Raw genomic sequence first — 24,865 nt, forward strand, 5'->3', positions numbered from 1 at the left:
TAACGCATCAATCTTGTGCGCTTTAGATGTACTATCAAATGCAATTCACAAAATTGTGATATCATTTTTCCTTTCATGGCTAGACAGTTGTAAACTTGATAGTTTCGTTTTCTAAACATTTTCGATTTCCGCCAATATTTAATAAAAAAATGATGATTTAAATGAAAAATTCAAAACCAACAGTCACTATATTTTAATTTTTTTCTTTAAAGTGCAACAAACCTCGTCAAATTTGGTGCAGTGGTTGCCGAGAAAAGCGAATTCTCCTTTTACATGTATTTATACAGGAGCACCCGATCTAAAGCTTCCTCTTGAAGCGAAATCGAAACGCACCAAGCGTCTCAGCGCGCTCGCTTGCCCAGGAGGAGTTGATAAGTCTAAGTACCGCTCAGCGGCGTTCAAGTGAACATTAATGCTTTCGCATTCACAAGTCGTAAGATGTGCTTATGTGTCCTCGGATTGTCTTTTTTCCCCCTCGGTGGAATTGCAGCAGTTGTTTGGGAGATTTATGGCCGTATCCGTAGAACAAAAGGATCAGTCGTAATTCGGGAGTCTCCCGGACACATCGGGAGAGTTGGCAGGTACGCGCAATACCGTGCGTTGACTTTTTTTCGCTCTTTTCCTGTAAAGAGTACTCTACAAAAAATTGCTGAGCCACGAGGTGAAGCACGTGTAACACGTAAACGCGCTTGATTGTGCAACCTTGGTTTTTCAAGCAAAGCTTGTATTGGCTCACAAGTTTCGGTGGCGCTGTCGTGGTCACGCGAAAAAACACGGTTGCTTCCAGAGCAGAGCAGCTGCGGGAAAGGGCGGCTTGATGAGTTGACGGATGCGCCGGCGCCGGAGCGTCGTCATTAACAAGGTTTCGCGCTCGCTGCGCCGGCTTCGTTTCCGTTCAATTCAGTCTCGGAAAACGGATGGGACGGCCACGTGTTGTGCGTTCCCCTGAGGAACGGGCAGCATTCGACGAGGCGACGAAAACTCGTCTATGAAAGGGCGCGCCGATCCAGCCGTTAGAGCCGCCCGAGCCCACGCAATCCGACAGCAATGAAAAGAAGATCCCGAGCTGAGGGAGCGGGAGCCCGACGCAATCCGGCACCATTACCTGTGGGTTACTTAACCGTGCCGAAGGTCAGGTAGCTTCGCTTACCCCCATTTTCCGGTAGGGGAAGGGTTGGTCACCTTTTTGCAGCAAATCTGTTAGTCTCTCTCTAGTTTGTCGGGATTTTTCGTGGCGTGCTCACCCAAAAAGCAGCAGCTGGGAAAGGCGTTTGTGTTTAAGCTTCCGCGTAACAGAATTATGTTTTCTTGTATGTTCGAATTACAATCCGATGCTATCATATCTATAGGATGTATGTTACTCGTACTTTACAAATTTTCTGACACATTTTACTTTGAGAAATTCAATTAGTTAAAAAAATGGTAGGCGCGCCCCTAATATTTGACTTAGGTGTCTTTTAAAATGCACTCGCACCTCAGCGTTTGTTTTCTTCAGGTTAACTTTAGGCGAACGCAACGCACGAACCGAACACGGAGGCAACTGTTCTTTATTAATTAGCTGATTAAATGTTACGCCACCTTCAAACGGGACGGGGACAAATCTTCCACCTAGGCTGCTTGAGTTACTCAAGTATGCTATGAATGTGTGTTTTTCTAGTGTTCTTGTATACATCTCTTTAATCTTTTCTATCTTCCTTGTACCGCTGCTTATGCCTATAATGGATCCGGTCGAACCAGTCTATTTCCTGCTTTTTTTCCACCAATACTCTTGTGGGAGGCGGTGCAAAGAGGTAGCCGCCGTAGCCACGATTTATTTAGGCCGGCCAGCCATGGTGCCGCGGCATGTCGGGAGCGGCCGACACCGCGGCCGCTCAGGTCGAGCGCGCTATAGCGCGTTCCCATTCTCGTGCTACCTGCACGTGAACCCACCTTCGCATGCTTTGGAGGCGATAGTCGCGGCGCTACAAGGCCCCCCTCCTATTGCGAAGTGCGATGGAGAGAAAGTCCAATGGTAAAGCTTGTCCAGCTTAAGGACTTCAGGTAAAGTGTGCAGACGGCGTCGTCGTTGGCAGTGTCGGGTTTACGCATTCCGGGAGAGACGGGTTTACGCATACCGGCGCCTAGGTTCTGAGCGAGGTGCAGCCACAGCCATGCCGTAGTGCGAAATCGTTCTAGTGGACGCCCGGGCCTGTTGAAGTCGGAGCTCCAAAAGTAGACCGTCTGGCGGCTGGGGACTTGCGTGGAGATAGCGCAAGTGTTGGGCACTCACGATGTAGACGTAGAAGTGATGCTCAAGCTGAAGAAAACAGATGGGAGAACTTCTCCTGTAAAACTTCTGTAGGCCATGCATCCGCGGAAGGTGTGAGAAGCGAACATTGGAAGGCTTGCCTGTCGCTGCTTGCGGTGGAATCTCGAATGCCGATAGCATCATGGTTGCAGTGGTCGCTGAAGGCATCGCGAAGGTTGTGCTTGTGGCGTCGCCGTGCCTGCGAGAGTGAAACTTGCGCCTAGTGGAGCCGGTGACAGAGCCTCTGTATGGGTGATGAGTAAGGTGCCCCCAACAAAAAGCAGACTGCTTGCGGGAACTTCCAAGGAAGGAGAGCGGCGGGCAGTATAATAGCTGAGAGCGCTTGCGTTTGGCCCAGTGAATTCCTTGGAGAGAGCCGTCGCGCAGCTGCCTTTGAGCTGGACAGGAGGCTCACGGACCGAGTAGAGGTTTGATGCTTGGGCCGGCGCGTACAGACTATCGGCACGGGTGGATGGCAGTCGGTGTGGGCCGACAAGACGCGGAGTAAGGCGACGGTACAAATGACGAAAGCTGTTGTGAGTGAGCGCTCGAGGTGACGTAGTGACCGGGGGATGACGACTGGGGCTTGGAACGCAGCCAGAGCCTGGAACCTTGTTGAGAAGGAAGTGGCTGTCCAACTGGATGAACCAGATGTCCGGGCATGTCAATGTAGAATTCTCGGACACCCTACATCGCGGGACGTCTGCCGGACCGCGTGAGGCTACGTCGCTACTCGCCTTGGTAGAGTCGGTGCGCTGACGCTGGCATGGCTGGGCTCGGTCGTCCGGTGTCACCAACTTGTGGGAGACGGCACGAAGAACTCGCCGCTGTAGCCACGTTTTATTTAGGCCGGCCAGCCATGGGTGCCGCGGGATATCGGGAGCGGCCGCTCAGGTCAAGCGTGCTAGAGCATTTCCATTCTCGCGTTACCTGCACGTGAGCCCATCTTCGCCTGCTTTGGGGGCAATAGTGGCGCCGCTGCACTGTAAACGTCTCTTGCTTATCTCGACTGCTGACTGCTTGATACTTCCGTCTACTTTAAATCCAAGCGCTTCTAGAAGTTGTACATTACGTACTGGTCTCGTTGGGTGACTCCATTCGCAACGATAAATGGGTGGATCTCGATCTCGTATGGACGGACGGACGGACGGACGGACGGACGGACGGACGGACGGACGGACGGACATACGGACGTGCGGATGAATGGATGGACGGATGGAATCGGTGGATGGATAGGATGGAATGGATGAATGTGTGGAATAGAATGGATGGAATGTAATGAAATAGATGGGATGGATGGATGCTTGGATGGAATGGAATGTATACGTATGGATGGGTGGATGGATGGATGGACAGATGGATATATGAATGAATGAGATGGAATGGAATAGATGGTTGGATTCGATCGAATGGAATGGATGGACTTGAATGGATGGATGGACAGAATGTATGGAATGCGATGATGGATAGATAGAATGGATGGACGGATGGAATAGAATGAATGAGTGAATGGAATGGATTGTAGGGATGGAATAATGTATGGGGGGAATGTAATGGAATGAATGGATGGATGGATAGGATGGAATGGATGGAATGTATGTATGTATGGATGGATGGAAAGAATGGGATGGAGAACAATGGATGCGTGGATGTAACGGAATGGATGGAATAGATAGATGTATAGAATAGAATGGATGGGATAGAATGAATGAATGGAATGGAATAGATGGAATAGAATTGATAGATGGAATGGATGAATGAAATGGATGTGATGGATGGAATGGAACGATGGCTGGAACAACGTTACTAGACTAGCTTCAGTTGTAAAACTCCCCGCCCGCGCGCTTACAGCCGCTGTCGCCACTTCTGTGACAGCCGCCAGAGGGCAACGCTGTTCCATCGGGCTCCACTGCAGACGCCTCGTCAAAGCCTTGAGCTCGTGCGGACGGGCAGTTTGCGCGTGTTTCACGCTCGCTGGCGTTCTCCCTTGTCCGAATTAGCGATACCACGAGAAAGTGGTATCCACCTACAGCAATAAGATTTATCGTGCCAGTTCGTTAGTACTGAAAGAAGGGTAAACTGCACGAAAGGAAGAAACGCATACAGCGAAGCGCAGAAGCTGCGTTTCTAAATGCCGTGTATTTCTTCCTGTCGTCTTAACGTTTCGCGCAGTTTAGGCTCACGAGCCTGAATATCTGGCAAAAGTGCGGGATTGTAGGATGATCTTCATCCCCACCGAAGCTTCTCACCACGCCAAAGAAGCGCTCCAAAAAGAAAGATGAGGTCGGTCTTTGTACACACAAGCCACAAAAGAAAAAGAAAAAGAGAGAAAGAAAGAAAGAAGTGGGATTTATCGTTCCGTGAAGATGCTTAATCAGCGAATCTGAAGCGTGCGGCCCCTGTGTTTATCACTGGGTTAATCCCGAGGGTTCATTGAAGTATTTCTCAGTTATGAGGTTACACACACAATCGGCTGCGACGGAGAGAACGACGTCTGACGGTATACCCGCAGTCCGCAGTTGTCGCTTGCGTTCGATGTCTCGAGTTTGCTCGGGGGCGTGGTTAGCAGCCTTCGCCTGCGATTTGCCGCTTGTGATTCTTCGAAATTAAATTTCTTCGAAATTAAGTTTTTCCGTTACGTAAGACCATGAGCGGCTCATACTCCATTAAGCAATGGCTCATACCCCCGTAAACGCGGCCTCCCCATTACGACGACAGAAGTGAAGTGAAATTCTACGCTGGAAAGATGAATGGCCACGCAGCCAGCTGTGGAAGACGACAACGAACGCGGGAGCAGTGGCACGAGCGCGTGCCGTTGATTTCGCAGAGAGTTCCCGGTCGGCACGAGGAATCGCTGTTTCACGCCGAGCGAAGCGTCGCATTGCTGGGAGCACAGAAAAGGTGGTGCGCCGAACTGTTGACATCGTTCCGATAGCGGCCTATGCAGCCAGGTATGTACGCTGCACGTCGGCATCGTCTGATGATATTCTTAAGAAACTCGGCGAAGGCTACAGTTCCACGGATGACATGCTTGCTGAAATTCGCTGTCAACAACGAAGCACAGAATACAGCAACGCTGCACCGCGTGCTTAGTCCGGCCCGCCCGCGTAGCCGGCTAGTGAGGAAGTGAAGCCGGGCGCGACTGCAGCGCCAAGAAGGCGCGGGCGGGTGGCGGTTCCGCGCAACGGCGCCGAGTTTTAAAACTGAAGCTAGTCTAGTAACGTTGGGCTGGAACAAGGAAGTGGGTGGCGCCACCAAGATCTTATTATTTTGCCGAATGTCTTACCTACGTTAAACAAAGAAAAAAGGAAAGAAAGAAAAATGCAAAAAATTCCCATCACCAAACTTTTAAACCCGGCCTTATCGGGAACTTTGTTTTTGTACGCCTCCATTGTTCGGTGTTTCCCTACTATTCTTCCACCAATCCTCCAATCGCCTGTTACTAATCTCTACTGCAGACGTGTTTACTTTCCCCTGCTCTCGCTGAACCCAAGGGCTTCAGGAGGCCAGAGGTGCCTAAATCGACCGCTGGACAGATATATTCACATTCTAATAAAACATGCTTCATCATTTCCATAGTTTTACCACAGGCAGCACATGCTTCTTCTTCCCTGTTGTATCTTGCCTTACAAAGACGTGTTCTAAGGCATCCTGATCTCGTTTCGAAAAGTATAAATGAGCTTCACTTTGAGTTATCATAAATTATTTCTTTCCTGATTTCTTCTTTTTTAACGTTTCTTTTCCATTGCCGCCAACCATGAGATTATCTCAGCCTCTCTGATTTTCCACTTGACGTTCTTTGTTGCCACGTTACTCACCATACCGTTCGCATACTTGCTGGTATTCGTTCTTCATAATAAATTTTACAGTGAGCTTCGCTCACTTCAAAACTTCCCCAGCCCATATCACCCTGCACAGCTTCATTTCTAGTCTTCCCGTGAGCGCCCAATACGACGCGTCCCACTGACCTTACGTTACCATCGACTCCTGATTGTACCTCTGACTTCAAGCAAACAACCGCATTTCCAAATCCAAGTCCTGGAACCATTACACCTTTCCACATACCCCGAAGCACCTCGTACCCAGTATCCCCATAGCGCCCCGTGTTTCATTGTGGCCGCATTTCTCTTCACCTTTACTGTTATTGTTTTTTCCTGTGTTTTCATATATCTATTACTTTCGTTTATCCATATGCCTAGGTATCTATATTCTTTTACCCGAAGTATTTCCTGGTCCTGTATTGGCACTGCCTGTTTACTGTTTTCATTGAATAACATAACACCTGACTTTGCGACGCTAAATTTCATACCTAAATCCTCGCCTTCCTGTAAACAGATATTAGCCAGACATTGCGTATCACTTTGCTTGTTAGCGAGCAACACAATGTCGTCCGCATAGAACAAACCTGGAAGCTGTTGCTCTACTACTGTACCCGCCTGTTTGTATGAGAGACTGAACCCGATACTGCTTCCCTCTGGCGCCCTTTCCATCTTTACGACGTACATCATAAACAGCAGCTGGGATAGCGGGCACCCCTGCCTCAGTCCCTTGTTGATATCAACTTGCTCCTCGCTCCTCATCCCGCTTCATTCAAAGCAAACTGCATTTTCTAGATAAACTTCTCTCAAAAGCTGTATACAGTCGTTGCCTATGCCTTCCTCTTCCAGAATATCCCACAATATGTTGCAGTTTACGTTGTCATACGCTCCGGTAATCTCTAAACGGTACCGCCTTGCTAACGCCTCCTAGCGGCCACGGCGCTCAGACAGACCTCAAACGACAGCTGGAAAAAGGGCTTTGTCATTCGGTCTTCTCATAACAGATTTATGTTTTCTTGTATACTTGAGCAACAATCCGAAGCTATGTGCAGCTTGTGTGTAAGTCGTACTTTACGCATTCTTCTGATGCAATTTACTTTTAAACATTAATTTAGTTCAATAAGGCACTCGCGCTTTGGTGGTGGTGGTGCTTGTGTAACGTCGTCTAACGTCCGCACCAGCTTCGCTGTAGGTGCACTTTCACAGGGTGGAATGGAGGCAGTTCCGTTTCTTTTATTACAATAACAATTATATGGACGCTCGAGGTGCATTCGTGCCACTGCCACCGCCGTGCTGTCAAGCTATCGAGTTGCCAGCCTGCTTCTCGCTTTCCCTTTCCTGTCAAATGTACATATGTTTTCAATATAATAATAAAAACAGCAGTTAATATGAGTTTTGCTCCGCTTCTGCGTCAGCCGATCCAGTGCGTACAGCCTTCACAATTTGCTCAATTATTTGAAATAAATGCTACAGGCGGGAATCGGGATAGCAAAGCTGTAACGTTGCTCAGACTTTGGACATGCAGTAGTGCAATGTGTGCAGATTGAGGATGCCATTAGAAACGTGCTGCGAGACGAGCTAGCTGAGAAACGAAGCATTGATCACTAAAACCATCATGATTAATGAGCGAGTGACTCCGTGTAGAATAGAAGTGTGCGATTTGGAATCTATTGAAGCAGCCTAATTGTGGACATGTAGTGTACGGTGTGGACCAGCTAAAAAGTGGTTTTAGAAATGAACCGTCGTAAACACAACGAGAACAAATTAATTCAAAAGCTTGTATATTTACCTATAGCAAGTGACTCCGTATAGCGTGGAACTACGTTAACGATTTCTGAACGATCGTTTCAAACATATTAATTAAAATACGAAGGTGAAACTTCGCGCACGTGTAATCCCTGTGCACTGCAAGTCTTGATAAACACCTCGTTGAATTAGAAGTAATAAGGGCAGGCGTCATAGCAACAGCGCGGGGGAGAACGCGACGTCACTTGATAATACTTGAACAACGCATATGTGTTCGATCCACGGCGCACGACTTCATCGGACGTTCTTCGCTCTGAGAACGCTGCAAGGGGAGAGCGTATAGGTCTGCATAGCCCAACTGCATTGAGAGGCGTAGGTCTCTCTTGCCTAAGTGCTGCGAGAAGGACTGCATGTGAATCGAGATGTGCGAGCCTTTCCGACGACCGCTGTTGCAGGTACCTGGTGATGGACACTTGCTGGCGCGCGGACCCGGAGCAGAGGCCCTCGTCGGCAGTCCTGCTGCGCCTGCTGGCGGATCTGTACGCGGCCCTGAACCGCTTCATCTAGGCTGCTCCAGCCATCCAGACAATCAGACCGGCCCTCCATCATTGCACTGCGTCCTGTGGCGCGCGCCAACTACGGTTACAGGTCTCCACCTGTGGCGTTGCCGTAGAGCGCTGTCCCACTCCGGCCCACAGAAGTATAACCGCTCCACGTGTTAAGCGAGCATATCGCCGCGGCTTCTGTCGATCCAGGGACCAGGTCATCCGCACGTACAGACCCCATCAACTACTCCGAATGGTCGGCGTACAAGCCGCCCTCACTCAAAAAACCGCTTTTGTGAGAAGCGTTTTGCAAACCTGGCTCCAGTCAATGTCGGGCCCGTGTAGATCGGGCCGGGAGCGAAGAAGACAGCTCGTTGTGTTACTTTTGCTGTGAAAACCGTGGAGTCGTACACCGAACGTATACGTCCTGCGCTGTGCCTTGACCGCCCTCGAGCTTAATTAATCCCGCTTAGTGTTGCCGCGGGACTGGGCGGCAAGCCGTGGTGTATTGGGGCGCCTGCACCACGTGGTGACTGTGTGGCCGATTATTGGATGAACTTATTCGAGGTGTGTAAAGGGTTTCTGAAACGGTCGCTAGAAAGCACTGGTGCCGCGGCGACAGTGGTCACGAGCTTGGAGAATGGCACTCGCCCATTGTGTTTTCATGCAGCCACTGCTGAGGCGTCCGCGTGCGTGGCCGAGCTGCCTCTGAAGATCGTTAAAAAGTGCTGCTTGCTTGATGGGGCTTTCGGTTAAAGTGGTCACATTTTCGGGCGTGGTATCAGGCAATAAATGTTGAAATTCGATCTGCATGCAAGGCTTGATTGAAAAGGAACTTGTCGTCTTGCTGCGAAAATGAAAGCGTGAAACGCGTGTTATCTACGAAGGAAAAAATTTTTCACTGTGTACTCAAGCTGCGTGTTGCTCTCGTACGCACGCCTTTCGCACGACCGTTTCAGGACGCCTTAGCGGAGAATGCGCCTTCGCTGGAACGCCTAGAATACCGGTAGCGGTGCTAGCTCGCTGTTGGTGTCATGTATATGTCCGCGACTTTCGTACTGGTGAAATTGACAAGATGTCTCGCAGCATGTTAATAAGTGAAGAAGAACGGCATATTGGGCGAGTTGTTAGTTTAACATAATGTTAAAAAAAAACCGCTAAAAATGGACATCGGACAACGGAAAGGGACACACACGGAGCTGACTTATAACTCCGTTTGTTGGGAAAATCACGATGGCTTTTTAAAGCCTTACATCAAACGTGCGCGCGTGCTCGATGTGGATAAAAACACTTGTCATTCCCAAAGCATGACTCGTGGTCGCGGGTGAGAGTACCCTGACCACGAGGCATGTATTGGAGATGACAAGTGTTTTTTTTTTTTTTTTTTTTCAATAAACGCAGCTGTAAGTCAGCGCCGTGTGTTTCCCTTTTTGTTGTCCGATGTCCGTTTTTAGCGCTGTCTTTTTTTTTACATTTTAATAAGTGAGTGCTATGCGTCCGCAAAACTCGAGTAGCTCAGACTGTAGCACAGCGCAAAAAGAAAAGGGGGCGGGGGGAAGAGCTACGTAAGGTGCGCGATACTATGACCACAGATCAGGGTTTGCTGACTGAGGCAACAGCAAAAGCGCGTTTGCTAAGTGGGCGTAGACTAATCTCCGCAGAGCAGGGAACCGTTAGCGCGAGTGGCATAAATGACAGACTTCTGGTGCCGTGAGACGGAAGCTTGCCAAATTTTCGCGGCAGCCGAGTCGACGAATGACGCAACTGCACTGAGACATGTAAGTCTCTCTTGCCTAAGAACTGAGAGAAGGACTGCATGTGAATCGCCATCAAGTGACTCTAGCATTTGGAGCGCCACATGTCTCCCGAAGCTTCTGTGACGTTGTCGAGCCTTGCGTGTTACTGTGATAACGAGGGAAGCGGTTTTTCTGCACATTACAGAAATTACGTTCTCTCTACGCGCGCCTCTTCTTCCTTTCGCGCTTCTTTCTGCGGGAAGAAATTTGTGATTACTATGCATTTGGTAATGTCAGATCATTTAGCAAGCGAAAATAAAAAATAATACCTGCTAATGGATTTCTCGGCAGAGCACCTGAGAATAAGTATCCTCGGCCAGGCCGCGAGGGAAGGGATAATTTGAGCAAGTACAGTGTGTCTTTATTTAGTTTACTTTGGATACCAAAGGACGAACGGGGACACCATAGCTGGAAACTAGACTGATCCCTGGTTGGGGTATCGCCGAGGTCTCTCGTTGCTGGAGGGATCGCGGACAGCCGGTCTCGTATATGAATCCCCACGCCACGCTTCTGCCTCGGCAGCCCTAACCCGCAGACCGCCCGCCTTGGTTGCAGTTTCGATCCCCCCGCGGCCCCTTGGGTGCCCTGAAGATCCCGTGCCGCCCACTTTAGATCCTGCGCCGCCCACTTTAATATAGTCAAACTTCGTTATAACGAAACGGGGTATAACAAAATAATGGATATAACGAAGCAAGGGAACTTCCCCTTGAAATCCGAATCGAGATTTTTGCCGGTCGTGTAATAATGGATATCACGAAGTAATGCATATAACGAAGGAATTTTGGCTCTCCCTTCATCTTCGTCATAACGAGGTATCAGGTAATCTCAAGTGCTGTCCTGGTCCCCTCATCCGACGGTATTTTTTATTTTCGTAGGAACAAATGACACAGCAACGTAAATTCCTTCTCGCAGAAAGAAGCGTGAAAGAAAGAATAGGCACGCGCAAAGGTAGGGGGGAGGTCGGTATTTCTGTGACTTGAGCCCCTCCCGATAAAGACTTGGCCGTGAGCAGCAGCGTCGGTGGCCGTGACATCTTGTAAGCTTCTGTTCAACCACAGCGTGTTGAAACCGCAATTTTAGTTGCAAGGTCTTTCTTAGCAGAATACGGGAGCGAGAGTTATCGCATTAAGATTACGCATGTGTCAAAACATCCTTTATGACAAGTATACGTAACCCGGCCGTACGTACTCGCTCACTTTTGTTGAAAACTCGCGTCGCTCATCCCTTTGGCTCCGCGCTACTTCTCGGCGTGACGGCATTACAACGTGGAGTTTTCTTGCCGCATCGCTGCGCATAGTCGTCGCTCACGAACAGGTACTTCTTCGTTTACGTCGTTGTGATTGTGGTCACTTCGAGTCCCTCAAATGTATTTTTCGAAGGGCCAGCGAAGCTTGCGCTTTTACAACTTTCGCGCTCATTGCAGTTTCGGGATTTGTCAAAAAGTTGAGGTGGGATTCCTAGAACCCGGCATTGCGGTTTCGCGATGTCTTCAACAGACAGCAAGGCCGTACAGTTGATGTTTATTATTAAGATGTAATAATAATAAAGGCGCTTTCTTACATTTCTTCACTGGCTCGTTTTCACCGGAACCTCGTGTGGGAAAGTACAGCTTCCCACTGTGAGCCGCTATCTTCTGAGGAAGGCCGTATATGCTCGTACCACCAGTTTGATGAGACACCAAAATAAAACAGTCAATCTGATTATGCTCGTGAAATATTACTTCAATACCATACTAATATTTTCAAGGCTGAAGGAGGCTGATTAGTAGCGGAGAAAGTTATACGAATGTATTAATTTTTGAATTTGGCGTCCGAACCGCAGTCCGCGTACGTTAATGTAACGACATAGCTTTTACAGCATATTAGGGGTTTGGCATGTTTTTACGCAGAAAAAGAAGTTTTAATGCTCGCTATGTCGAGTATTTCGTTTCTTTGGGATACAATTCAAACAGATTGTTCATTGACAAATAACGATGGTCAGTTACAAGTCAAGAATGCAGAAAAATACTCCTCTAAAAAAGAATGAGAGAGCGTGATGCGTAGGCCAGTTATTACTCCGCGCTTCAAGAAATAATTCCCTTACAAATGTCACGGGCGCGAAGAGGATCGAGGAGCCCTATGGCGTGTTCAGAAACATGAGCGCGCCGTGTGAACAGCCAAAATCTTTAATTTTAGAGACGAAGAAGAGGGCTCGCTGTACAACGTTTGAAAATGGGATAATGAGAAGGATTTCCCTGACATCGTGCTCATGTATAAAAAGAGAATAAACATTTGATGGTTCGAAAGTTTTTTTTTCTCGACAACACTTCCTCCCCCCCCCCCCCCCCTTTTACGCCTATATGCGAGCGCACACCACTGTCGAGATATACCAGGAAAGACTGAATGGGCAGATTGATCCCTTCACAGACCTGTCACTCACCTGACGCACAAAAAGCTCCCCCAGCAGGACAAACAGTTTCGTGACAAGGAAGCGTCCGGGGAGAGCGGAAGTGGTGACATGGATACAAAGGATAAGAAAGCAGAGGTGAAATATATAGACGAGAAAAAAAAACTATTACTTTTTTAATGTTTTATGTGGCAAAACCAGGATCTGTTTATGAAGCACGCCGTGGTGGATGACTACGGATGAATTATGAACACTTGGCGTTCTTTAACGTACGCCTAAATTTAAGTACGTTAGCGTTTTTACATTTCGACACCCTCGAAACACGGCAAGCGCAACGCCATAGCCGCTGGACAACCGTGGCGAGCAACCATATAGACAAGACGAGTTTATATAGTACATGCGCACACACTTCCTTTTGAAGGACATTTGCCGCTGCGTTCTTGACCTTTTGCCGACTATAGTGTGGTCCCTTATAATGCTGACAAAATTCACGAGGTCACGTGGAGCTAATGTGGGAAAATGAAGGTAGGGACGCCACCTGTCTCATTCTTGCATCTTATCTAGCGCACCTGCATACGGTAACATCTTTCAGCATTCGACCACTAGCTCAATATGTTTATTTAGTGTCTCGCAACGTTGTGGAAATGGGCGACACACATGTTGACGAGCCAAGCGTTAGGTAGCCACTTCCTCCAACAACGCATTTTGCTCAAGTCTCGCTCATGCATTCCGTCTTCATCTGGAATATATCTTAAACTGCGTCTTATACCCTCTGGCATAAGTGCCCTGCATCTGTAGCCTTTTCGCGCGACACTATTTTCTAAAATATCGTTTGCAAGGCTCGCGTCAGCAATGCCGGCCAAGTGAAACACCGAATCGTAAATTCACACGAGGTTTGTCGATTCAAAACAAATTACTAAGGTACATATTGACACGGATAAGCCGTCGACCCCGTAAGAAAAAGCATCAAGATCCCCGTCACCCCATGTCATTCGCCAAGCGCGGACGGATAAGTGTATTGTCATATGCACACTAAAGCATCTTGCTAATATCGCGCAAGAATTGTGATTGAAGGTGACCGACTTCTTCGACTTTTCATTTTGTGCATTAAATGAAGATCCCGGACTTCGAAACCCTTGAAAATATACCGAAAAACGTTAGAGCATCCTAAATTATTTATTATCGTATTTTTTCTACAGCCAGTCTCGGTGTAGTTGAAAAAAATAATAAATTAGGGGGTTTTACGTGACAAAACCAAGATCTGATTATAAGGCACACCGTAGTCAGGGACTCCGGAATAATTTGGACCGCCTGGGCTTCGTTAACGTGAACCTAAATCTAAGCACACGGTTGTTTTCGCAATTCGCCCCCATCAAAATGCGGCCGCCGTGGCCGAGATATGATCCAGCGACCTCGTGCTTAGCAGCCCAACACCATATAGCCACTAAGCAAACACGACGGATTGGGTTTAGTTTATTAAGACACGTTCCTGGGGCTAGTTGGTGCATCGTTATTTACCAGAATTGCTGTGCAACAATTCTGGTGATTAATCGGTTTAGTTCCCAGCAGATGACTGTGTTGTGACGTCATGGCGCAGAACTTGATCGGGAGCAGGACATCGGCGGGGTTTCGACTTTACATACTCGCTCTGGCTCGCTCAGTTGCCTGCTATGCTGCTACGCCAGGCCTCACAACGAGTCGCAGAACAGGCGACTCGCTGAAGCTAAGCTAGTGAGCGCAGCTTGCGCGCATTTCACACTCCAGCGTAAGCATGACTTGCGATTAACGTCCGCCTCACGAGGATGCGCGCACAAAAAAGAAAATAATCCTGCAGATGAACTGCCATATGAGAGGGTCAACTCAGCGGCGCTTGAAGTGTTGTCGTTTGTCCCAAGTAATAGAATTCGACGAAGGTACCTGACAACTTGAAGATAGTTCTAAACAATTTGGCATGCATGACGCTAAGGTGCGTTGTATACCGCATATACCAGAATCCACGGCTAGGTTTTGCACATGTGTGAGTTTGTATAACAATTCCACCTTTCAGGGCTGCTACTAAAAAATGATGCTCTGAAAGTGCATCTATTTAATTGAACTCCTAATGAAGAGCACTATTTCCTCGCGCGCAATGGTTGTCCTCAACTTCATGCTTGGGACGAGGTCACTGTTACAGAATACTTGATTGTGAGCATTAGCAGTGTGTTCAATGGGGCTGGTTGGTTCATCTTTAGAATAAAAACAGGAACAGCGCAACACAGGACGAGCGAGTAAAGAGCATAGCTAGGGCAGAGCGCTCTGTCCTGTGCTCTTTACTCGCTCGTCCTGTGTTGCGCTGTTCTTGTTTTTATTCTAATTATTATGAGCAGTTTTTTTTTTCATGACTGGCATGCGCGAAACAAGCCTTAGTAACCAGGCTATGACATTCACTTTGCGCATTCGCGACATCGCAGCTTTCTCGTCATTCGCGTACGGTTGCCGCCTGTCCCGGATATTATCAAGGAGTCGATACCTGACCCTGTCGGGACAGCCATTTGTCCCCGATGTAGACCTAGCTGATGCGACTTGGAGCAAAATCTCTGCACACCACACGGCGAATGCATCACTTCCGTCTCGAGCAACCTCCTACTTGCAACTGCAGAGGATCCCTTGACCTAAATGTACTCGATTATGGGCTACCCCTTGCAAAAATGTACTTTGAGCTTCAATTGGCTTCGTATCTATTTCAGTTGGAGTCTATAGAAAACCAATTCAATGTCAATTTCTAATGAGCACTATCGGTAAAATATTTCATCGGCTAACGTTATGAAAGCCGTCAATCGACTCACACTCAATACACATTTCATTGACTAATCTTAAGCACGCTTTAATTGGCTAACAGTCGATACACATTTCATTGACTATAGGTAAGCCGTCAATTAAGCCACACTTAATACACATTTAATTTATGCGTTATTGAACAATCCCAAATGTTAAAATCGAAAAGCATTCGATTCGCATGTCGTCATGTCGTTATTCATTATAATGCGGTTTTATATTATAACACAGTTGTGTGCTGTTCCGTTGCCTATTAGATCATTATACGTACAAGCATGCTGTCGAGATTTATTGTTTAGTTGCACAGAACAATGATGCTCCCCTGATATTACATTGTAAGTCAGAACATCGTGGTTATATAAGTCTGTTGAGCAGTCTTGAATGTAGGTAGCGTAGAGCAGTGTTTGCATGCGAATGTTTCGTGTGTATCCATTCTGTGTAGGGACAGCTCTGTTGTTTGTATGTAAAGACCTATGGTTCCCCGAGGATATTTTGACCCGGGGCGGCTCATAATGCGATGCTGAAAAGAAAAAAAGAAACACTGCCGAGTCTTTTCTTTTTTCTCTGGTTTTAGTCACATTAGAAAAATTGCTTCAATTAATGTCGAACAAACGGCACATCGTTGTTTCTCCTTAAGTAGAGCAAGTGTCACTCTTCTTTTTAGAGGGAGGGCAGCCGACAAACCTCTTTTGACTTATTCGACAGGCGTTTGATTGGCACACACAAAAAAAGAGATCTTCCATCAAAACACTGGCCAATCTGTTTAGAAAAATCGGTAAGAAAATTTTGTATTAAAGAATGCAGAAATGGCTTTAGCCCAAATAACAGGCACCAAAAATGAAACGAAGCAAATGGAGAATTCATCAGCACAATTCCTTCCCTTGTACCCTTCTCTCCTGACTGTCCCAACTTTTGTCGCAGTAGAGTTGGCAGCCCTGCATTAACATCTTGTACCGGTGCGAAATTATTTCGAATTTCAAGCTGTTCGTTGACGATATATAAATTTTGGCGCATGCTGTTTTTTGGGCTGTTTTTTAAAGACGTGTACATGATTTTATTTCTTCAGTCTGCGTAATATATTTTTTGTCTTTTTTTGTTATGAAGGCATTTTTCTCAGCTAACGGGACCTTTGTTTGATCGCTGAGTTTGGAGCGATAATGTGTAAGCGCACGCCGTTAGCTGAAAGCTGATCATTCGCGTTAGCTAGACAGTGACAGAAAGCTGTACCAGCTCTGATTTGGCCCACCCCAAAGTACATAAGAAAGAAAAAGCGTCGATTAAACATCTTCGCAGAAAAGTGTGAACTCCAGTAAGTCAGTAAATGTTATTACGCATATGTCTTGAAAACCTCCCGTAGCTATATATGTTAATGTCATTAGAGATCTAGAAAACTTCAGTGTTGCAGGAATATTTTTAGTGCCTCTATAGGCATCTTAATTTTAACACCCGCCCGTTGACGATCTTGCCAACAAATGCAACTCGTTTAGACCAACTTGTCGAAGCTCCTTTGCTCAGCTAGCATGTGGTCATATTCACGAAAATAGCGAATTATGATATTCTCCTAAACAAATGCATCGGCTTCGGTCTCCTTGGAGGTTGAGGGCTGTGCGACTTTTTCAGCCTGTACAAAGAACTTCATTTTATTGGTGCAAGTGTCTGCTTGTTTCATGACAATTTTTTTTAGTGGCTACGGCGTTGCGCTGCCGAGCTCGAGGTCACGGGTTCGATATCGATCGGCCGAGGCGGCCGCATTCCGATGAGAGCGGAATGCAAGAGCATTCGTGTACTACGTTTAGGCGCACGCTAAGAACTCCGGGTAGTCGAAATTAATTCAGGGTCCCACACTACGGGCATGATGCATAATCATATGGTGGTTTTGGCGCGTAAAAGCCCATAGTTGTCTTCTTTTTTTTACGCTTCATGCCGATCCCTTCATAATATACAAAATGTAAACACGGTTATATATATATAGTTTGACAGGTTTACCATCGTAAACAGCTCTCTTAGAATTGCCAGCTGTAATTTATCAGCTGCTTTTATGATGACTAAAAACTGTTCAATGCGCCGTTCAATTAAATGTGATTTCGAGGTAGATGTGCTAAAACTATTTTCAATAGAACCTCTTGGCACAAATGTTTATGGTCAGCAAGCGCGAGCTTGTTTAGCAACTCTACTTCCGCTGATTTCCATGCAATAGGTTGATAATGAGAAGAGAATAAATACGACGGTCAAAATTTCATTTTCTAATTTCGCTCCGAAACACCAGCGCCGGTACGTCAGTGTGACGTCACGGATTACGCTACATTTTCGTATTTCGGCCGTTCAGGTTCAGTAAAGATTCTTGAAACTTCCCATCTTCAGTCTTAGGCTGTTTTAGAACGCAATGCAGTGCAATTCTGCCAATTAATAAGCAGACGCCACGGCAAGCCAGCGCGGGAATTTCAAGGCAGCGTCATCACGCGTCTTTCGTTTTTGCGTCTTTTGTGGTTTACCGAGTTTCTTGTCGAGGTATGAGGTTTTCTTTTCTTTTTCTTTTCCTTTTCTTTTGCAATTAGAGAAGGGTAATTTACGAACATAGCTGAACCCATACTTCCCTTCACTGTCCCTTCCAAACCAATAATTACTTCATACAAGACACTTTGCGGGAGGTAGGTAGGTATTTAGGTGTAAGTAAGGATAGGCACGTGCACGGGTAGGTTCGGTTCCTGTCGCACCGCAATTCGAGCCTCTTCAATAAAAAAAAAAATAAGAAGAGAATGTTGCAAGAGTCCGATGGAGGTAATTAAACCAGGATATACACCGGCCTAAAAACCCGATGCATGCTCTGCCCAATTAGGCCCGCAGCTCCACGCCAGCCATAGCGCTTTGAGACGATTGACCCGTGGGTCAACGCGTCGTGTAGTAACAATTTGCTTTAAAAAGCGAAATCACGTGCACCAACTTTGATCAGGCCACAGACTCAGGAATGGATTCCACGAATAATTGTCATCTTAACACCGTCCTTCACGCGCCTCCCGTGGAAGAGCAAGTCAAACGTAGAAATGAAAGTGTGCAAGGTTACGTTGTATAATTTCCTCGTGGCAGCTACCGATTTGAAACGCTGCGTGACGCTCCACCGCCGTTAACAGATTGTAACGTTTCATCACTACAGTACAACAAATAAGTCATGCAGTCGCTGTGATCGTCATACTATAGTTCTCGCCGCCTTGCTGCTGCTGTCATACACGCGCGTTCATGGACATACAACGCAGATGTTCGCCTTACAGAAACATATTAGACCCTGTGCTAGCGCTTTGCAGACGCCCAAATGATGCTGGATATACCTGCAAAACGCTTCGCATAACATCGATTACCGCAGGCCGTAGATTCTTTTTCTTTTTTCATTTTTCTTTTTTTACTGTGACAGCGTTTAAGGCCTCGAAATTGGGTTTTCTTTGTCCATCCATCCATTCTGTCACACTGATGACTTCTGTTATCGTCATCAACGACACACAACGAACATCTTTTTTTGTCGTCGTCCGGCTGCCTCGTCATTCCCAGCATTGTCATTGCCACAACATGAAGAAAAATACTCCTCCACGACCGGGCCCACTGAGATTTTAGTCCCTGCCACTGAAGCGATATGCATTTGGGAGACGAGCGCGCTAGCCACAGAGCTATTGCTCTTCTTTCTTTCTTGTTTTTTTCTTGCGGGTTATCAAGGGCTTTACCTTTGGCAGCCATTTAGGTATACACTCAAGGAATGCTGTCCAGGATGCTCCAAGCTTCTTCCTCGCTGAGTTTGCTCGACCGCATTCAGACAACAAAGATAGCGCGGAACGCGCTAAAGCAGCATAGAAAAATTGACTTTAGCATACTTTAGCATACTTTAGCATAGTCACTTTAGCATACGCCAAAAAGGGTGAAGGCGAAAGCCTGCGCGCTCAAGAGACATTCATTAAATTACTTGACATTCTCATAAAAATGCGTTGTTACTTCTTATTACTTGTTTTCTCCCACCAGTTATTGGGGTCGTGTGCCTTAATTGACGCTACCTTAATTAACTGCGTTTTAATTAATTCCCTAACCAAATGTCGTGGGTTCGACTCCCACCAAAGCTCGAAGGTGCGACTCCCACCAAATGTCGTGGATTAGAGCCCCTTAATTAACTCTGTTGTAAATAACTTCACTTTAATTAACTTTACCTCATCACCAGAGCTCGTGGGTTCGACTTCCACATAAGCTCGACGGCTCGACTCCCACCGAAGGTCGTGGGTTTGGATGCCTGAATTAACGCTATCTTAACTAACTTTGCTTATTTTTTTTTTTTTTAGCGGTATCGAAGCCAGCTGTGGAAGAAGACGACGACGGACGCGAAAGCAGTGGCATGAACGCGTGCCTGCGCGAGGCGAGCTCACATGACTTTCTATACCGCACGCCACGTTTTCCAGACCATTGGGGATATGACCCACTTAAGGCTTTCGCCTCAACAAAATGTCGAGATAAAGCCGTGCATGTCAACAAGACCGGCACCCTGCGCACGCCGCTTCCTCGTTTCAAACACGAATGACTGGGCAATCTTATGCGCCAGCGCCGCTTATTAGTATTATCACGCAATATCGCAGTACCATGAATGTCCCGCTGCAAGGTGCAGCGGTGGCGTAGAGGTAGAGCATTCGCCTCGCGTGCAGGAGGACCGTGGCTTGAATCCCGGTGCCGCGCAATTTTCCACCAGATTAAAAAAAAATCCACGTGTTGATAAAATTGCATAAACAAGGCCTGGAGTGCGGTCTGATCCCGGTGACCAGAACCGGTAACGCACTCCCTCACCAGAGCAGGATTGGCCACAACTTCCTATATGAGCACAACATATATATCTATGTATACACATTCGGCGCTTGCCGCTTACCCTGCCTTGTTGGGGCTCGCGGCATGAGCGTGTCTCCTCTTTCGGACATTATCTGTATATTCCCCGTCGAATGCGAACAGTGCAGACGTGGCGCATTCTCACGCAAACGATTTCTTTCGGATACCATTAAAAGATAAAATTTTCTTATGTAACTTGCAAGTAAGTTATCTCGCACTGGGTGGAACGATAAAGAAACGAAAGCAGTCACCGACAGTTTGACCCCGTGACTCAGTGAGTGAGTGAGCGAGTGAGTGAAAGAACTTAATTGGAGGTCCGACGAGGACGCGAACTTGTCGCGCACCCGGCTAGTCCAACGTCGGGACCGGCAGGTCTAGCCCACTGGCCCGGTCGCGGGCACGCCGGACAGCCAGGATTTGCTTCTTTAGAGCAGGGCTACGCACAAGCGAGTCCCACTCCTCCTTGATGAACTTGGGATATGTCGACCCGCACTCCCAGAGCATGTGTGCTAGAGTGGAGGTCTGCCCGCAGGACGGGCAGGCGTCGTCGTGATTTACGTCGGTGTAAACGTCGTGTATATAGAACGGAAGAGAAACGGCTTGCGCCCTATTGAACTTGGGGTGAGGGGATGTAAAGGCCCTTCTAGACATGTAGAAGAATTTTATAACTTCGTTGTGAGCAGCGGGAGCGTCCCTGTGGCCGTAGGGGAGAGGGGAGTCGGCGCTCTTTACAGAGGAAGCGTGGTCGGTGAGGTCGCGCGCAGCCTCGTGAGCAGATTCATTGAGGTTGTAAAATTTGGAGTCGGGCTTGTAGGACGATCGGAGGAACTTGGGGCGACAGGACTAGGCGAGCAGGGTTTATTTACCTTATTTACAGTTTAGACAAGACATACATCGACAGTCTAGCGTGACTCCCAAATGGAGCCCGCAAGACAAAGCATACAGCAAACGAGCACACAGCTCACGAGTACATTTCGAGCACGACAACGAGCACGACACTAGCAGCCGACAACAGCCGCTTATAACCACTCCGTTCGACGTCATCGTTCGACGTCATCGTTCGACGCCATCGTAGAAAGTCCTCGTGGTCGCATTTGAGTGAAGGGGGTAGGGGTTTTACACACACACATGCCGCACAGGTTTCAATGCTCTCTCCGAGGGCAGACGACCTTTGCAGTGCAGTCGTCGTGGTATCCATTGTCCTGCGTCCCCGTAGTCAGGTGGTCACGCCCGACCCCAGCCGGCGCCTCTAAATTCCAGAGCGGACCTCGCACAGCGGCCTCCGCCGCTGCACATTGTCTGGTGTCTCGAAAAGAGCATGGGGAGGTTCCGCCAATTACGTCTTCTCGAGAACTCCCCTGAGCTGACCCCTTGCCGCGTGGCTGCCGGTTATCCGCAGTTCTCTGAAGTGCGTCACCACCCCAGTTGGATCGAAACACGTGCAGCGCGCTGAAATAGCTGCAGGTCAATCGTACCAAGGTTCGGGGAAGCACCCTCGACCGTCCCTACGAGAGCGGGAAACGAGTGAATCGAATGATGCGTGAGAGCATATGGACTCGAGACGCTAAGAAGACGAGCAGCTTCCTTGGCGATGCAACCCTTCTGAACAGCCCTAACTGCAGTTTTGGAATCGCTATAGATCTCGGAGCCACGACCGTCTAGCAGGGCGATGGCGATGGCGGCTTGCTCGACAACTACGGGGTCTGAAGTGCGACTCGAGGCTCTATTGGAAATCTTGCCGCTGGAGTCATCCACGACGACGGCAAAGCTGTTCCCATCGTTGTACTCCGCGGCGTCGACGAAGCTTGCTATGATGTGTTGTTGCTTGATATGTCTGAGGATCGCTGCTGCTCTAGCCTTGCGTCTGCCCTCGTTGTAGACGGTATGGACGTTTCGGGACACAGGTGTCACTTCGAACTTGTCTCGAATGCACCTAAGGATCGGGGTACTGACCATAGGGAATCGCGCAGGGTGGTAACCCAACTCTTCGAGGATGCGTTCACCTGCCACTGTGGTGGTCAGGCGAGAGAGTTGCGCGTGTTCTTGGGCTTCGGCAATCTCCTCGGCGGTGTTATGTACCCTCAGCTTGAGGAGATCGTCAGTATGGGTCTTGATGGGTAGCCCGAGAGCCCTCTTGTCTGTTTTGCGGATGAGAGCGTTGAGCTTGTCTCGCTACGCTCTGAGCCAGTTGCTCATAGAAATAGTGAACGTGAAGTAGCATAGTAAGTGAAGTGGTTTGATCAGCCTGAGGAGATTGTTCTCCTTCATTCCTGGTTGCCGATTTGCGACTCTGCGAACGAAGCGGAAAGCGTTGTCCGTCTTTGCGATGATCTTACGGAGAGCCGCCCCGTTCCCGCCGTTGAATTGGACAAATATACCCAGGACCCAAATGACGTCGACTCTGGGTATCACGCCCCCCCCCCCCCCCCCCCCCCCATCACAAGTGCGAAGACTGATGCTGCTTTCGGAAACTGGCTTCCAATCTTTAGGTCTGCCTCCCTTCTCTTTTCTGTAAAGCAGAAGCTCCGACTTGGCGGGGGAGCATCGAAGTCCGGTGGGGCAGAGATACGCTTCGATCGTGTCGATCGCCTCCTGCATGGCTTCTTCGATTCTGCCCTCGCAACCGCCGGAGCAGCAGATGGTGATGTTGTCAACGTATATGGTGTGCTTGACGTCCTCGACGCGTGCCAACCTCTCGGAAAGACCAATTATACAGATGTTAAACAGTGTTGGGGAGATGACGGCGTCCTGAGGAGTCCCCCGTCCTCCGAGAGGCGCATCTTCGGAGCGGAAGTCTCCAATGCGAAGCTTGCCCTTCCTGTCCGCTAGAAAGAGTTGACGTAGCTGTGAAATCTGGAATCGAGACTCGGATCTGAAATGGTCGTGACAATGAAGGTGTGGAGCACGTTGTCGAAAGCCTCGAGCAGAGCATTGATGTCTATGAAACGGCCGTACACGAACTGATGCTTGATTAGTTTTATGGCATCCTACGTCGAGAGTCCGGCGCGGAATCCTATCATGTTGTATGCGTAAACCTCGTTGTCTTCGAGGTACCCGTTGAGCCTGTTGATGATGACGCGCTCCATTACCTTGCCGACGCAGGAGGTTAGAGAAATCGGCCTGAGGTTCTCGATGTTCGGGGCCTTGCCGGGTTTAGGAGTGAGCTATGTGCAGGCAGTCTTCCATTCTGCAGGAACAACACCACTCTTCCAGGATTGGTTGATCTTGTCGGTCAGGAAGACGATTGACGGAGCCCCCCCCCCCCCCCCCCCCCCTTAGTCGGCGCCTATGTTGCCTGACATAGCGGGAGAATGAGGACGACGGCGGCTAGAGGAGTGAACGCGGCTAGATTTGAACTATTTATCTTGGACCATAAGCGCACAGGAGGGTGGTGTCACATGACTCATACGTTGCCGAAGCCAAAGAACGCGCGCAACTCACTCGCCTGACCACCACAGCGGCAGGTAAACGCATCCTCGAAGAGCTGGGTTACCACGCTGCGCGATTCCCGGTGGTCAGTACCCCGATCCCTAGGTGCATTCGAGACAAGTTCGAATGACCCCTGTGCCCCGAAACGTCCATCCCGTCCACAACGCTGGCAGACGCAAAGCCATAGCAGCAGCGATCTTCAGACAGATCAAACAACAAGACATCAAAGCAAGCTTCGTCGACGCTTCGGAGTACAGCGATGGCAATTACCTTTGCAATCGTCGTGGTCGACTCCAGCGGCAAGATTTCCAATAGCGCCTCGATTTGCACTTAATTGAGACCCTGAAGTCGCCGAGCAAGCCGCCATCGCCCTCGCCCAGCTAGACGGTCGTGGGTCCGAGATCTATAGCGATTCCAAAACGGCAGTTAGGGCTTTTCGGAGTGGTTGCATCGCCGAGCAAGTTGCTCGTCTTCTTAGCGTCACGAGTCCGTATGCTCTCACGCATCATTCGATTCACTGGTTTCCCGCTCACGTAGGGTCGGTCGAGGGTGCTCCCCCGAACCTCAATGAGTCTGCTCACGAGGCTGCGCGCGATCTCAGCGACCACGCTTCCTCTGTAAGGAGCGCCGACTCCCCTCCCCCCTACGGCCACAGAGACACTTCAGCTATTCACAAAGAGGTTATGAAATTCTACATGTCTAGAAGGATCTTTCCACCCACTCACCCCAAGCTGAATAGGGCGCAAGCAGATTCCTTTAGACTGTTACAAACCGGCACACGTCCGTGTCTGGCCGTTCTACACGAAGTTTACCCCGACGTATATAGCAACGACGCCTGCCCGCCCTGCGGGCTGACCTCTACTCCAGCACACATGCTCTGGGAGTGTGGGGTGGAGATACCCGAACTTCAGCGAAGAGTAGGACTCGCATCTGCGTAGGCCCGCTCTAGACAAGCAAATCGTGGTAGGGCTGGGTGACAGCTAGAAGACCTATGGGCCCCGGGTGCCAGACGACCTAGCTACGCCACTGGCAGGGTGTCTACCAAGTTTACATTTCCAAATACCCTGAGTCTTCCATGTTTTCCCCGAGTGCCTTTGCAATGCTCCCCGAGTGATACAGAAGTTTGTTTTACATCAAGACAGGCTGACACCATGTCGCCCGATGCTGTCACTCATTAGTAAGCATGCTAAATATTTAAAA

At 48.5% G+C, this 24,865-nt stretch overlaps 1 protein-coding gene across 1 annotated transcript in view; it reads left to right on the top strand.

The window, feature by feature from the left end:
• dnt (tyrosine-protein kinase Dnt) overlaps positions 1-12,476 on the top strand; it is a 46,445-nt gene extending 33,969 nt beyond the window's left edge. The window contains exon 11 of the mRNA XM_050189701.3: positions 8,307-12,476. Coding sequence (XP_050045658.1) covers positions 8,307-8,418 — 112 coding nt within the window. The 3' untranslated portion in view covers positions 8,419-12,476. The remainder of the gene's footprint in view (positions 1-8,306) is intronic.
• Positions 12,477-24,865: the final 12,389 nt, after the last annotated feature.

The sequence above is a fragment of the Dermacentor andersoni genome, chromosome 2 (genome assembly GCF_023375885.2).
Source record: "Dermacentor andersoni chromosome 2, qqDerAnde1_hic_scaffold, whole genome shotgun sequence".
Taxonomy (NCBI): Eukaryota; Metazoa; Arthropoda; class Arachnida; order Ixodida; family Ixodidae; genus Dermacentor; species Dermacentor andersoni.